We start from the raw sequence: 17,486 nt of genomic DNA, 5'->3' as shown, positions 1-17,486 counted from the left end.
ACAAATTTCAACTTTTGGTGTAGGGTGGATGTCACGGCGCCAGCCTCGTGAATCCATGGTCTGCCTAAGAGACAGCTATAAGATGGGTGGATATCCATTACCTGGAAGGTAACTTGGAAATCACTTGGTCCAATTTTGATAGGGAGATCAACTTCCCCAATCACGGTCTTACGCGACCCATCGAATGCCTTCACAACAACCCCACTCTGCCTCATGGGAGGTCCTTGATATGACAATCTGGAGAGTGTGGTTTTTGGCAATACATTTAGAGAAGATCCAGTGTCCACCAGCACATTGGACATTGCATCGGATTTGCAATTCATGGAGATATGTAAAGCCATGTTGTGGTCTCTTCCCTCCTCAGGGAGATCAGCGTCACAAAAGCTCAAAGTGTTGCAAGCGGTGATGTTTGCAACAATACTATCAAATTGCTCAATGGTGACGTCGTGATCAACATACGCCAGATCCAAGACTTTCTGCAGAGCCTCCCTATGGGGTTCTGAATTCAGCAGCAGAGAAAGAATGGAAATCTTGGATGGCGTTTGTAGAAGCTGGTCTACAACATTGTACTCACTCTTTCTGATGAGCCTCAGCATCTCATCAGATTCTTCATCTACAATGCCACTCGGGCCAACTGAAGAAGTAGGAGTTTTGTATACAGAGGAGGATGGTTTGGCAACATCACGTGCCTGATTCTGAACATTCACAGCGGTCCCAACCGGACGCTCGACAGTATCAGAAGCAACAGCCTTAGGAGGCGCAGAAAACACACGACCACTTCGGGTCAATCCGCTTACATCAGCAACGTTGGTCACGGAAGTTGAAGGCAAAGGCACTTCTACCCCATTTTGCACAGCGACAGGATTGTATCTGAATGGTACGGCTCTGTCTGAAGAGTAAGGCACATGGCCTGCAGGTTTAATGACCAAAGAAGGGGAAGCCTTCGGCTTGCTGCCATTGTAACGAATAACAACAGGCTCGGGCAGTTTGAACACTGGTGAAATCACATTCACCCCAGGCTCGTCTTTGTCAACATTGCGATTCTGCAGAATCTCAATGGTACCCTCATCCAACAGCTTTTGGAGTTCTCTTCGTACTTGATCGCAACCCAAGCGGTTAACCGAGCAGACGCGGCATTTGTCGTGGTTATGCTCTAAGTAGCTGTACTGACACAGCAAACGATGTAATTCAACCAACGACTGCCTAATATGGCTTACATATCTAACCTTGTACTTCCCAAGGCATTCCTGAACCATATTAACTGACTTCCCATGCGCAGGCAATGGGTTCTTGGTGACATTCGGGCCTGAATCTTCAAAACTCAAGATTCCACATCTCATAAGATCTTGAACCTTAGTCTTGAGTGGGTAGCAATTCTCGATGTTGTGGCCCGGAGCACCGGAATGGTAAACACAATGTTGATCTGGTTTGTACCACCATTGTGGATTTGCAGGAATGGCAGGAGGATCCCTGGGAGAAACCAATTTCCTTTCCATCAAGGAAGGATAAAGCTCTGCATATGTCATAGGAATTGGATCGAAGCTGATCTTCTTCCTATCATAACCCAAGTTAGCTTGATTGGTTGTACTGCCACGAGGCTGGTAAGCCTGTTGTTGTGGACGGTGTTGTTGCTGATACTGAGGCTGTTGATATTGCTGCTGATGCTGATATTGCTGATGTTGCTGAGCATTGTCTTTGAAGACAGGTGCTATATGAGCCATCTGGTGCTGATGACCGGCACGACGTGCAGGCTTCCTCTGAGCAGAGGGTCTTCTGTGCTTGGGATGGGATTTCACAGCATGTGCCTCCCCATCCTTCCTCTTAAACGCTCAATATCGTTTAGAGGAAAAGCTCTCATCTTTCGCCAATCGTCCTTCACGGACACCTTCCTCAAGACGCATCCCCATGTTCACCATCTCGGTGAAATCAGAGGGAGCGCTTGCTACCATCCGCTCATAATAGAATGAGCCAAGAGTCTTCAAAAAGATCTTGGTCATTTCTTTTTCCTCCAGCGGTGGAGTAATCTGAGCTGCCAGCCCTCGCCACCTCTGGGCGTACTCCTTAAAAGTTTCCTTGTCCTTCTGCGACATGGACCTGAGTTGATCTCGGTCAGGCGCCATATCGACGTTGTACTTATACTGCTTGACAAAGGCTTCGCCAAGGTCATTGAAGGATCTGATATTGGCACTGTCTAAGCTCATGTACCATCTGAGCGCCGCACCGGACAGACTGTCTTGAAAATAATGAATCAGAAGCTGATCATTATCAGTCTGGGTAGACATCTTCCTGGCGTACATGACCAGGTGAGCGAGTGGATAGGTGTTCCCTTTATACTTTTCAAAGTCAGGTACTTTGAATTTAATCGGTATCTTCACACCGGGAACAAGGCACAACTCGGCAGCAGACTTGCCGAACAAATCTTTACCTCGAAGAGTCTTCAATTCCTTTCTCAGCTCAAGGAATTGGTCGTTCATGGCGTCCATCTTTTCATAAACGTCCGGGCCCTCAGACGGCTCGGAGTGATAGATGGTGTCGTCTACCCTTGGCATGGTATGCACGACAGGAGGAGCGGGAACAGGGACCGGGCTAGATGCCGGCATGTGAGCAAAAGTTGGCGCAGGCCGATCAGGCATAAAACCTGGAGGCATCCCCCAAGGGAACCCGGCTGGCATAGCATTGGGCACCTGATGAGCACTGACTGGCACAGTCGAAGTGACGAACTCTGAGAGACCGTCCTCTGGGCAGGAGTTGCAGGCGGTTGAGCAGGTTGATTTTGAGCAGCGAGGAGTTGCTCCATCAAAGCGCCAAGTCTGGCGACCTCTTTTTTCAGTTCTCTGTTCTCTTGTTCTAGCTGCTCCATGACTCTTGCAGAATTGACTCGAGTATAATACCGGTGAGTCAGCTTGTCTTCAAAATAAATGAAGAACACAGAGTTAGGACAAGAAGACCAGAAACAAAGGGTACCTGCTTATGCAAAAATGATGCGTGAAATGCTTGTGCAGATGCTTTGTTTTTTTCAAGGAACCCTTAGGGTATTATTTGCAGTATTTTGAATAGTTAAAACATTTTAATTTCTCACGGAAAATATTTCATTCAATATATCGAGACAAAGGAGTACAACATTTTTGATCATTACAAAGAGAAAAGGGAAATAAACATCCTATGGATCCCTAGAAGCTCAGGATGCTGGAAGACGAGAAGTACACAGCTTCTTGATCTCTCTCTCATAGGCCGCTTCCATATCTTCTTTCTCCTTTGCAAGTCGATCATACCTCCTTTTCCAGAATTTGGAAGACTGAGGAAGCAGAGAGGTCCAAGTGTCGTTCGGGTCGTCGATCACTCGATGCTCGAGGAACTCAATCATAGCGTCCTTCTCCTTAAGCTGCTGAAGCAATTCTTCTCTTTCACGGATCCAAGCACGTGAAAGGTCTTCTTCTCTCAACTCCTCTACACGTTGGGTAGGGAGGGTTGAAGGCCCAGCCACATCCAACAGTGTAGGTCTCGGATGATAATATGGCATTAAGTACACGGCAACTCTCTGTCTGACCCAAGAGGTGTATGGCTCCAAAGCAATGCAGTTCTTTGGACCCAACTCGTTCCTACTCTTCTTGTGAATACTGCGCCAAGCACGGACAAATCTGGCTTTCAGGCCTTGGGGATCTTTACCCTCCTGAAAGAACACACCTTCTAACAGAATGTTATGAGGTTTATCCTTCAGGGGGAACCCAAGCTGACGTCGTGCGAGAATGGGATTGTAGCTGATCCCACCACATGTGCCAAGAAGAGGCACATTAGGGAATTCACCACAATAGTCAATGATCTGGACGATATCATACACGCGATCATACCAAGAGATATCATCATTAGTGAGAGACATAAGTCTCTGAGACCACCGTAGACATCCCTTGTTCTCCTTGAAAGCAACTGTCTGCGGCAAGTGCGAAATAAACCACTTGTACAGCAGGGGTAGACAGCAGACAATAACTCCTCCACCCTTTGCGTTCCTCAGATGCAAAGAGACATAGGCATCGCCCAACAAAGTCGGAACGGGATTAAGAACTGAGAAGATCCTAATGGCGTTCATGTCCACGAACTTGTCGAAATTGGGAAACAACACCAATCCATAGATGAGCAGCACAAACAAAGCCTCAAAGGCATCCTCACTCCTGGCTTTCCCATAAAAGGTAGCTTGGGCAATGAGGAACTCGGAAGGAAAACCCTGAATTCCGCCTTTAGTAGTCAGATTAGCCCTAATCAAGTCTTCATCTATGTGCAACAAGTTGGCAATCTCTCGAGCAGTCGGAATACTCTCTAGGCCACTGAACGGCACTTGATCCAGAATCGGAATCCCAATGAGATGAGAATACTCCTCCAAGGTAGGCAGCAATTGGAAGTCCGGGAAAGAGAAGCAGTGATACAGCGGATCATAAAACTGAGCCAGAGTACTCATCAACCCTTCGTCAACCTGAGTAGTCAGCAGAGGTAGAAGCTTCCCATAGCGAGCTTTGAAACCCAAGGGATCTAATACATAAGATGTCAGATTCCTTAACTCTTTTACATCGGGCTGTCTAAAGCTGTACTTCTTCGTATGTCTTTTTGGTCTTTCCATGTCTGAAAATTTTGCAAATAAACCCTTTTAAGTTCCTTGAAAATTTTCTTTTTCTGATGACATGAAGTGCAGATGAATGCATGAATGCATGAATGCAACAATCACACTCAAGGATCAAACAAGTCACACCAAACAAAGGTCATGGGAAAGCTCATTGTATCCCTAATATCAATCATCCATTTTGGTGGATTTAGGTTTTCACCTTATCGACACCCAAGTTCCATTGATATTAACGGTACATGAACCGGCTCGAACATCCTTAATATCAACCATCCGTTTTGGGGGATTTAGGTTTTATACCTGATCAACGCCCAGGTTCCATTGATATTAAGGTTGTCTGAACGACTCAACCACGAATCACGGGTTTGCTGAGAGTCACGAGCATGGAGTCTCGGTTAAGAACCACCCCAAAGGGAGTGTACTAGGGTTTAAACCTGCCAGACATGTTCTACCAGAGGTTCCCATAATCATCGTTCCATCTTTCGAATATTATCGGAGGAACGAATACTCGTATTCCAAAAATATTCTCAAGAGAAACTCTTATGAGTGTAGTATCGCGTAACAATCGCATCAGAACTTACATCTGAACGACCTCCTCACTACGTCCTAAGAATAGGCCAAGATGGGTTTGGTAAACTACGGTCATTGGCTTCTGCGGCACATGATTGAAAGAATAATGCCTAACCACAAATAACTTGTGTGACATTATTAATCCAACATGACCTCCACCAAGTGAATGGACTCGCAAGTCAACTGGCTAAGGAATACTCCACACCAGTCAACAAGACTATGTCATTCTCCTATCCTAGAGTGCACTCGAGTTCGGGTATAGAACTCATCTCACAGATCACCAAAGCAAACAGCAATTGTATATCAAGCAATTCACACATTACAATCAATACAGTTATCCCAAATTGTACAAAAATATGTCATATAACAAATAACAATATAGCACACAACAAGGGTGAAAAGTAGGCAATACCACCAAGGATTTTATCCCCAGCAGAGTCGCCACTTTTCTGTAGCGGTGTATTCGTCGCTATATGATTTATTGATTAAACCATAAGCAAAGCATACAATGAATCGAGTCGCCACCGCACTTTTATTTATCCAAAGGATTGGCTAAAAAGCGAACAAAAGCCTAAGAAGTTTTACACATAGAAAACTAATCAAAAGATCAGAGAGTCTGGGTAAGGGGTAAATTACGCAATGGGAAGGTGTTAGGCACCCACTACGTCCTAGGTACTCCTAGGGAGCCCTTTTCACACTTGTTGTACAAAATTGTTATTTGTTATGAAATATTTATTGTGCAAACATGATTGGGATGATGAGAAAAGAATGTACAATTTTTATTATTTTTGTGTTCGAACGGATGAACCCGTTGCCTACGTACCTTCCATCAAAGGTAAGGATCAAAACGCCGTAGTTCGGCTAAAAGATTTCCAAAAGTTAGTGGATTCAATTTTAAACACAAGCCCTAAGGTCTTACGTTATCCACGGGAGAAAACTCAACCTTATACAAACAACAAGTCCACCATGTGAGAAAAGCTTCAACTTGCTAGTGAGGGGTTAACCCTATAATAAGCAAGGAAGACTTACAATTCAATCAACTAAGGACAAATAGGTGAGATTAACATCAAGCAACTAGGATAAATCAAACCTACGGCTAATGTATGAAAGCTTAACAAGAATGGACAAAGCCACAAAACATTTGAATGGGTGAAGTTAATTGATTATGATTATTCACAAAAGGAGGGTCAAAGTATGATTAAGATTGATTCAAAAGAAGTACTATGAAATGGAGTTTGAAAAATTCAAGGACTTGGGGTCCAGGTTTTTAATTTAAAAGCATGAAGATGTTTGCACAATATTTATCTCAAGTTTTAAAAGCAACGTGTGAAAAGGTTTAGGACAAAGAGGGATGAATGGATGAAGATGGAGTGTAAAACTTCCTAGAAGGTTCACCTCTTGAAATCATATAGAAGATGACTCAAGTGTGTCCTTTGGAATAGGCAATAAGCAAAACAAGCAAAGCAAAAGAAGAAAGTCGACAAAAGCGGATACCGGATGCCAATCACTAGACTTATACCAATCTCCTAAAACAGAACTGGATATCAGAGGCCACTCTATAGACTTATACCAATCTCCTTAACGAAGGAATGAAAAGTGGATACCGGATGCCAATCTATCTGGGCTTATACCAATCTCCAACAAACAAAGCAAACACTTGGATGTCAGATGCCAATCTATCTGGGCTTACTCTAACCTCCAACATATGATCATGGGAAAACAAATGCCAAATTACATGGACTTACAATTGCATCCTCACATAGAACAAACAAATGCATCAAGCAAAGAGATGATGAGTGGCCAATGCAATGGTCTTATACTCACTTCCATATCATAGGAACAAATGGTCAATGAATGGTCTTACAATTGTCCTCAATGGGCAATCAACAAAGATATGTCACAAAGATATGTCACAAAGGCAAATGAAATGATCATGCACTAATGAGCAATTAATGATGATAAATGCACAAAGCATGCAAGCAGACATGTACAAATGAACTAAGTAATCAATCAACCAAAGTCATTCAGCACACTCTATAACCAAACAATGAGGCTCATACAAAGGGTGGACGTTGAAGCCAACTGGAATAGGGTTAATGGTGCTCTTAACCTTGACATTGAGAGCCAAGGTGAAGCAGATGAAAGGATATGAGGGGTGTGCCTCATGCTCTTATCCCTGGTCAGGGAGAGCTTCAAATGATAGAAGGTGTGGGAGTTCAGAAAGTAGGAACTCTCTCCACAAGTTAGACTCGATAGATCTTGGGTTTTTACTCACTATGCATCAACACATGTGGTGTGAGCAAGGTGAGTGACACACAGAATAGTAGGAGATAGGTTGCATATCTCTTGGATTCTACCAATTGCCTTATTTAAAGGACTTTTCCTGCTTGGGACAAAAGTAAACAAGCAAAAACATCGCCTCTTAAGGAGGACTTTAGACAGTTGCCTGGCCAAGTAACAGGCCAGGTCTTCCAGACTACATGAAGAAAAGAGATTCTACCTCAATGCAAATGCTATCAAGCAAAGCAAAGCAAGTTCTCAAAGAACTATTAGCAACTAAAGGTACCTGAAATCAATCAAATAAAATCAGTATACAACTCAAATTCAAAACCAATATAAGATAAGGATCAACAGTCAACACAATCAGTCAAATGTGCAATGCACAAAGCTCAAAGCATATGAGCTAAGCATCCTACAAAACAAACAAGTTAGTTCATGATAATCAATCAAACTTAATCAATTTGCATAAGTCTCCTTAAGGCATTTGCTTCTTAACCTGAAAAGCAAACTTAAACATGAGAAACAAGACCACTAGGACAAGCCTAGGGTCAAAAAGAGATAAGAAATCTAAAACAGCAAGTGAAAGATATCCAAAATCAAGTTCAAACAATTAAGAAACAAACCCAAGTGGTTTCATGTTCATATCATTCATCATTATCATTTCACAAACAAATTAGGTCAAAGCATGTCATATAGAACCTCAAAGAAGTCAACAGAAAGATTCAAGTCAAATCCAATCACAAACATTTCAATAAATCCTCAAATAATTCATGATCAAACATCATCCATAACATGATAAGTATACCAAATTTCAGCTCATTTGGATCAAAGGAAGTAGGTCAATGAAAATCAGAAAGTCAAAGCAAATTCAAGCAAACTCATACAAAGCATCAAAACATGCACCAACTTCATTTAATCATAAAACAGTGGTAAAACATGATAAATGAATGGGACCAAAGCCATGATAAACTTTAAGATGTCTACAATTCACATGTTAAATTTCAAGTCCATCCAATTAAGCATTAGAATTTCACAAACCATATAACATCATGTGTCACAAAAAGTCAACAAATGACCAAACAGAGGAGAAAATTCCAATCAAATAGGAAATGCCATCAATAATTCCAGAAACATTCATATGTATTCTCAACATCCATAAGTACATTCATGCAAAAATCCAGACCATTTTGTGTTTAATAAGCATGGTAATTAAAATCATGAAGTTGGACATGAATGGTGTGACACAAATTGTCACACCTCTATTCAAAAAATCATATCTCATCAACCAGCAAAGATAAATTCACAAACTCTATACCAAAATCACCATGAACATGTCTAGTTTAAGCACAAACAATTTCAGAGGCATTGGATTAAGTATCATCATTTCACAAGCAAAATGGCATGGCATACACAAAATGGGCACATATGAACAAACCCTAGCACATTTTAAAATCTACACATTCAAAAAATATGGAAAAATCACCATAATAAACTAGAGATCATGAGGAGCATTTCACAAAAAATCCCATCAAATTTGGATTAAAATTGAAGAACTTATGAATTTTTGAAGATTGGCACACAAAATGAAATAAAATAGAAAAAAAGAAAATGATTTAATGAAATATTAAAACCGGCAGTGGCAATTTTGTAAATAGTTGGTCCCTTAAGTGAAACGCTGCGTTTCACTTAAGGATGTGTCGTGTGCTGATTGGTGCATGGCAATGGAACAGTGGATTCACATGCAGACAAAAGCTCCAGCAGCCAAAACACGACCTGGGTTTAAGAAATTTTAGGGTTTCTGCTACTGTTCATCGTGTTCATCAATCGTGATGAACTTTTTTCCCAGAATTTGGAAACAAATATACCATTCAAATCATCTAACAATGTACATCACAAATCCAACCTTGATTTTCATTAATTCGAGCTAACAAGAAAGAAATAAGCAAGAACAACATTTGACCAACAAACTTTAAATCCATGTTCCTCTCTCAATACACAACCATTTTCCACGATTTAAAGTTCAATGCATTCATGGCAAAAGGATCTACAAGAAGCATGTCATGATTTCAGCAATGGCTAGGTTCGAATTGTTACCTAATTTGAAGAACAGTGATGGAACAGTGGTTCTTTCGTCACAGCAAGTTGAAACAGCAGTGCTTTGATGCTCCAGGAGGTGAATGGAAAACGAATTTTAGCTCAACAACCCTTGAGGCAGCTCCCATTAATATCTGCCATGGAAGAACTTCAATGCAACAGTGCGGTTCCTTGGCTTTACAGCTATGAAATAATGCTTGCAAATGCTTTTAAAAGGATGGCAGGTGATGAAACAATCAACAAGGCACGAGCTCTTTTGGAGATTTTCAGAAAAAACCAAGATGAAAAAAATGAGAGAGCTTGAGAGAAAATGAATTTTAGATCTCGTTTGGTGAATAGTGGCTAGGGTTTTTCAATCAGAAATGAGCCATATATACTCTGTTTAATGAAGCTTAAGTTTGGTTAGTGGAATGATAATTGCATTTAGCTCAAATGAAGTGTTTTGGTTAATTGGTGAAATCCACTCAAATGGCATGTGCATGGCACTACAGTGCGAAAATGGGCTTAGGCATATCCAAAATGTAATTTCTGAACATTTACAATTGGTAAAATGTATTGGCAAGGCTTAATTTGAAAGTCCATTTTTCACCCCTCTCTTTTTTAATTCAATGCACTTGAAAAAGGCCATTTTGATTGGAAGATTTTTGGTGAAATGTGATGAAGGATTTGGATAGAGCACATCAAATATGACTTGTAGCAAAAAACCTCACTCAATTTGGCCAAATGGTTGGAAGTTATCTCACTTTGAAGTTCAAAAATTCTTGAGAATGATTTGATCATAACTTGCCAACCACACATGAGAAATGAGTGTTCTTGGACTTTTTGGAAATGGGAGAACAAGATATTCAACTTTCATGTTGGACAAAAATTCATTTGAATCTTGTATGATGAAGTAATTTTGAGGAGAAGAACTTTCCATTTTTGGCAAATTCCAATTACAGGTCAACTTACTATTTTTGGAAATTTCTTGTCTGACTTCAAATTCTTCACTGTGGATGTTTGACATGTTATATGAGGCTTATATGGACATGAATGAGACCTCTCAAACCAATTCCCACCATCAAATCACTGATTAAATGCACAGTTGACCACAGTTGACTTTGCTAGGGTTTTGGTTGACTGAACCATGTTCTGATGAATTCCAAGCCCCTACCACCTGGGATCTTGGTTCAAAATGATGTCACAACTCATATGAACTCTTGATGAATGATCATGGTGCCCAAATTCTTCAAGAATGGCCACCATCTATTGCTCAATGACTGTTTTGACTGATTTGACCTAGCTTGCTTCATCTGCAAGTAACATGGTTAGATGACAATATTTTTGTACTTTTGGTTAATAGACAGATGAAAAGCAATGATATACAAATGCAAAACATGCTTGGTGATCAAGAACCACACTCACAAGATAACCCACCCACTAGGAGGGAAGCAAAGGTGCACAAAGATCCTTGAGGCAATGATATGGTATGATATGATGCCATGAGGGATCTTAGGGACAAAATTGGGGTCTTACAAATTGCAATCTAACAAACAGAACAAATAACTATAGTTATCATTCTTCACGTTTTAAGTTTTCTTAGTTAGTTTTTAACTCTTTTTTTAATACTTTTTTTTTCTTCTTCTTATGCCAAGATTTTTCATCTAATTTTGTTAGAAAATAGTTTTAATGTGTATTTGAAGTTGAAGCCTGTTAATTTTTGTGAATGACAACTTTTTGTTATTATTGTTGTGTTTTGTTTGGCCGTGTTTTGTATGAATTAAATATAACTTATAATTTGTTTGAAAAATTGAATATGAAATAGACAAATAAGATTACATGAAATGTATTATTTCAAAAAATAATAATAAAAAATGCATTAAAAAACATAAAGCGGAGAATACACACATTAATATAATTAAAATAAAAATAGCAATGTAAACTAATCCATTAATATTGATTTAGTTTCGTTTTAAAAAAATTATTAAAAACTAAACCAAAACAAACCGATGAATATATTATTGATTCATACTTTTTTTTTACTAAAAACCAATCTAAACCAAACGATTAACCCTAATCAATTGTCCACTAAATAACAAATAACTTTAATAAAAAAAGATAAATAATTTTTTTAATGAACATGGTTTTGAGTTTAAGGAGTAATTATATATCGCAGACTCATATTATAATTTTTAATTTGTCATTGACTAACTTCTAAAAAAATTATTGGCTAACTTAAATTAAAAAATTAATACACAAGATTTTTTTAATTTAAAATACATTTTCTAATCACTCTTTTAAATATATAGATATCATTTTCTTTGTCACTGTGAATTTAAATATTTATTTTTATTTAAATTAAGGATTTAATTGATATACACTGATATTGTAAAATGATTTTACACCGTCAGTTAATCCTATCCATTGGATATTGAAATAAATTTGATTTTCATTTTAAAAACCTATAAAAAAATCAAACAAATGATGGTGATGAATCGACGGTGTGAATCTTTTTACATTGACAATATATAGTAATTAATCCCTTAAATTAAAAATGAATAACTCTGGTGCTATTGGTTACGATTCTTTAAATGATGTTTATAAAATCATCATAGCTCCTTTCTTTTATGGCGCATGGAAAGTTGAAGTTCTTTCTTTAAATTCCAACTCATGGAGGAAGCTTCCTGATGATGCCGAATCTCCTCCGTATTACATGGAACATTTTCGTCCTCATCGACAACCTGTGTCTATAAATGGTGCCATTTATTGGATTGCAGATGATCATTTCTCCTACGATCGTTTCCCTGTGATTGTTCGTTTTGATGTATGTCAGGAGAAGTTTTTACGTGTGCCAGCACCACCTTGTGACACCAGAAGAAGAATACATTGGATTGGTGATATCAACCAGTCGCTTTGTAGGCTTTACTATGATAACCAGAGCTGCATTCATATATGGTCAACACGAAATGATTTCAATTGGGTAAAACTCATCACTTTTCCCAAGATCATTGAACCTAACCCTTGGGCATTATCCCTTTATTATGCTCCATTGTGTTTCAATGAAAATGGAGAACTACTCATAAGTGTTCGTGGTGCTGGGTGTTCTTATGATCGAAGGCGTGGTTTGGTTGTTTATGATACAAAGGAACAAAGTTATAGAAGATTTGTTTTGGAGGAAAACACATGCTGGATGGAAGAAACTGTGTACAGTGACAGTTTGGTTTTCCCCAATGAACCCTTAGATCAGAGATGTTCTCCTTCTTCTTCGGGTTCCTGACAGAAGGAAGCAAATCTTTTATAACTTCTGTGTTTTATTTAGAGTATATCCTTGGTCTTTATATAGACTCAGAAACTTCAGCTATTCTAGGAAACATAATTATTAGTAAATACTATTAATAGGCCACTATCTCTTAACCTTCCAACTACAACAGACTCTTAATCTCTCCACTAACTTATTAATAGAAACCCACTAACTATAACATTAAAGTTTATTCAACAAAACTCCTCTATAAACTTAAATGTTTCTTCTATTCATCATGCCTATCAATTTCTTGCCTCTGTCGAAGATTTCTTTTGATAGTGGTTTTGTAAAAATGTCTGCTGCTTGATCCTTACTTGCTACATGCTTCAGTTCGACATTTCCTTCCTTCACGTGTTCTCGAATGAAGTGGAAGCGAACGTCAATGTGTTTGCTCCTTTCATGGTTTACTGGATTCTTTGCTAACTCAATTGCTGACTTGTTGCCAACTTGTATTATTGTTGTACCTTTCTATTTTAGCTCCATTTTACTCATCAATCTTCTGAGCCATATTGCATGACAAACGCACCAGGATGCTGCTACATATTTTGCTTCACATGTCGAAAGTGTTACTATTGGCTGCTTTTTAGAAAGCCAAGTGAATGCAGTACTTCCCATGAAGAACACATATCCAGAAGTGCTTTTTCGATCGTCTATGTCTCCGCACCAATCATTGTCAGAGTAACCAACCAACTTGTATTTGTCTGAATTCGAGTAGAACATCCCAAGTGACATTGTTCCTTGGATGTACCTCAGAATTCGCTTCAATGCTTTCCAATGTGTGTAAACTGGCTCCTTCATGAATCGACTTACAATGCCTACACTTAATGAGATATCTGGTCTTGTACATGTGAGATAGCGAAGACTTCCTGTCGCAGCCTAAAAAATATAGTATGCGAAAAAACAACCGGCGAAGAAGAAATGACAGAAGAGTCGCCACCGTGCGTTATTTATCCCAAAGGAGGGAAAGGGAACGCTCGAAGTAAACCTGGAAAAAGGAAAGGAAAAGACAAGGTCTCGCAACCAAATCTTGGTTTCGGGAGCCGATTATGCAAAGGGAAGGTATTAGCACCCCTACGCATCCGTAGTACTCTACGGGATCCACTCTTGTTGTTCTTGTCTAAAGGGTGTGGGTTTATCTAATGTACTATTTACTAAAAGTGGGGTTAAAAGAAAATGACTCGCACGGATGTCGCATCCACTGCATACGTATCTCATCTGAATATGAGAATCAGAGTCTTCGTAGCTCGGCTACCTATGGGTTAAAGAGGAGTGTGCTCTGTTAGTTGTAAATTTACGTGTCGGGTTTTTGTTATCGTATCCACAGGGATTGTAAGATATCACCGCCGTTCGATGGTTGTATTAATTCTAGCTCAAGTAACAATAGGGTTTTGATTGGTTGTCACGTTATCTTGCATAAAAAGGTATTAAATTGCGGTAAAAGTTATGTTTTGAATAAATGAGAAATATTGTCAAAGTTAGGGTTCAATGATTACTTTGCATGTATTTGTTCGGTCAACAATCTTATAAACTCCTTTAGATGATAAATCATTTCACAAAGTCCTCCCAATATGTTTCTCTCGAACACACATTGTGAGTTTTCCCATTTTGATCCATTGTTTCTCTCGAACACAATCTATCAAAATGACAACTTTTTGGTTCAACCTTATGGTGAACAAAATCATTCATTACTATCTCTAGCTAACAAACAAGTTTGGATGAAAACCTAGGTCAAGAGTTGGTAAACATCTCTCGATCATAAACCAACACAAAGAGTTTTAAATAGAAACAAAGTTTTCATCATATATTCACCATTAAAGAGTTTACACATGAAGATCCTTACATTTACACCCAAAGCTAGTAATCACCTACATCTAACCTTGACAAATGGATGACTTAGCTACTCATTTTCATGGTAGCTTGGTCGGCAAGTTTCGGAAGAAGGTTGATCAACATCCAAGTCGGATAATCGAGATTGGATGGGAATCCACCTTCTTTTTGTAGAAGATGGTTACAAGATGAAGAGAAATGAAATCTAGGTCAAAAATATCTCTAGAGCAAAAGCTGGAAAAATAAAGTAAAACTAAGGTACTGAGGTATGGTGCTCAAAAGTGGCACTTGCTACTTATAGACATGTGCTGGGCTGTCATGCTCGCTAGGCGAGCAGAATGGCTCGCCTAGCGAGAGTCTAATTGTGGCACACAAGGCACCTGCGCCCAGAGAAAACAGACTAACTCAAACTGTCATGTTCGCCTAGCGAACACACCTTCGCCTAGCGAAGGACACGCTCCAACCTTCGCCCCAGCGAGGTTGAGAGGTTTTGCTACTGGAATGCTCGCTGGGGACTCGCTAGAGCCTCGCCTAGCGAGTGAGTGCTGGCTGCGCTTTTCACCAAAACTGAACGAACTCGCCACCACCTTCGCCAGCAGCTCGCCTGGCGAATTTATTGACAATTTACTGGAGCTTTTCGCTTGGAGCTCACCTAGCGAAGCAGTGCTTCGCCACAGCCCTCGCCTAGCGAGCAGGCTGATGAGATGCTTGTATTCTTTGGTTCCTTTGCCAATTTTCTTGTATCTTCATTTTCAATTAGTTCATGCCCTTTTTCCTGCACAATAACACACAAATCAAAGGCACCAAGCTTGTTTATCAATGTAATGCATTTCATGTAAAACAATTGTGGTTTTGACAATTTTAGCAAGGAAATAGAGTGAAAGATACCCTTAATTGATGGCTCAAATAAGCACTTTTGGGTATCTAACAACTCTCCCTAACTAGATTCTTGCTTGTCCTCAAGCAAAGTATGCCTCTTGAAGGACAAGAGGATTTGCTTTAAGAAAATGGTTTCTCCGAAGTTGGATAAACGGCTCAAACACAAGCGAAATCAGCATATACAAGTTTCCAACGGTTCGAATAAAATAATACACAAGAACTAAAACTTAAATAGCAATGCAAAATATTTATCTATCAACAACAATACTATTCTGAATGAATCATCCTATCTCTCCTCTTCGAATAAGGAATGGAGATTTTACGCGTTTGCAACCGCGGGAATAATCTCACTCTCTAACAAACAATGAAGAAATCAAATAGATTCATACAATGTCTAACAATTATAAATGGTACTGTGGAAGCATAAAGATCACTAAGGGCTTTTCGGTTGAAGCTTGGTTAGGTTAACAAACAAGGGTCATTTCTAAGGCCATTGAACGAAAGTGCCGATGCAAAAGAGACATTCACAGTATTATTCACACATCTCGACTTTGTTTCATTTGTTTCTTATTTGAAACCTTCACAACACATATTCCACAACTCAATTTTTATTTTTCACTATTTTTCTTCCAAGCAAGCATTCATTTTCATTCTTTCTATTTTGTTCTTTTCTTTCACATCAAATATACAAAACAGATGTTTCTTTTCTATATTTTCTATACATATATTTTTTTATGCTTGCTCGGTTTTTCTTTTCTTTTTCAAGAGTTGTGGTACTTACCGATTCTTTTTCGTTCTCCCCAACTTATTTCTTCCTCACCCTAAGTGAATGCTCTTAACTTTTTACGGCAAAAGAACAATAATCAAGATTTTCCGGGTTGTAAAAAAAAAGATTTTTGAGATCTCGCTTTATTTCAAGCCGAGATTCAACTGTTTAAGCTCAAAGGGGTTAACAAATACTCTCTCTGCTCACAGGTAAGTTGTTTTTGGATGTAGTTGTGCTCAAAAGAAAACAAGTGCCTTGATCATTTCTAATTGCTTCCACAATTTCACATTAATAAAAGACAAAGCATGAATCACATGAATCAACAAAACTTATTAGAATCCAGCATTTAAGTGTACAATGGAGGTTTCCTCACAATTTGTGGTTTTAAGTTCTAGATGAAACATTCATTCAATTATGTTGCAAAAAGACAATATTCAATTTACCAAAAAGAGTAAAGTTCCTAATGCATTCTAAAATTCTAGCCGGAGGTAACCATGTACCTTAGCTTCATTCACTTGTTTATTCTTATCATTACCATCCAAGCTCGGATGCACCTTCATTGGGTACTTCTTGAGGAGCAACCAATCTAGAAGGTTTGCCACTTAATCACCCAAAAATTTATTAAACAAACAAAATTAAAAATAGAAATAAATAACATTAACTGAAAATATAAATTTGTTCATGGGGGACAAAACACCCCAATAGTACAACACCAAAGTCAAGATACAAAATTCGAAAATACAAATAAAAATAACATGAAAACTGAAAAGTACAAAAACTTAACCCTCTAAGGGCTCAGGACTCCTCCTCGCTACCGGCATCAGAACCGGTAGCCTCATCATCAACATCATCATCATCATCATCAGCGCCCACCCCCTCACCATAGACAGGCCTGTCCACAGGCCAGTTGGCGTTAAGCAGAAACTGCTCACGCGCCAACAATGCCTGAGCACCGGTGGGGTCATTCCCTCGCAGTTCTAACCTCTGCATACAGTTGTGCATATCTGTCATGGCTCTCTGGGATGCCGCCATCCACTCAAAACTGTAGTCGCACATAGCTCGGAGGTAGGGATCAAGTCCAGGAGTAGAAGTACTAGGACCATCAGAAGCCTTGGTACTCCCTGTAGCAGCACTGCCTCTAGCATTCTTCGCTCTACAGTATTTGGCCACATACCGGTCAT

General features: G+C 39.3%; 1 protein-coding gene across 1 annotated transcript; it reads left to right on the top strand.

Annotated features, from left to right (window-relative positions):
* The first annotated feature begins 12,086 nt into the window (after nucleotides 1–12,086).
* On the top strand, nucleotides 12,087–12,809 carry LOC127091392 (F-box protein CPR1-like). The gene has a single exon (XM_051030021.1). The coding sequence runs from the start codon at nucleotides 12,087–12,089 to the stop codon at nucleotides 12,807–12,809; it is 723 nt and encodes a 240-aa protein (XP_050885978.1).
* Nucleotides 12,810–17,486: the final 4,677 nt, after the last annotated feature.

The sequence above is a fragment of the Lathyrus oleraceus genome, chromosome 1, assembly GCF_024323335.1.
Source record: "Lathyrus oleraceus cultivar Zhongwan6 chromosome 1, CAAS_Psat_ZW6_1.0, whole genome shotgun sequence".
Lineage (NCBI taxonomy): Eukaryota > Viridiplantae > Streptophyta > Magnoliopsida > Fabales > Fabaceae > Lathyrus > Lathyrus oleraceus.
Note: the sequence above shows the minus strand (reverse complement) of the source record. Positions and strands in the feature narration are given on the sequence as shown.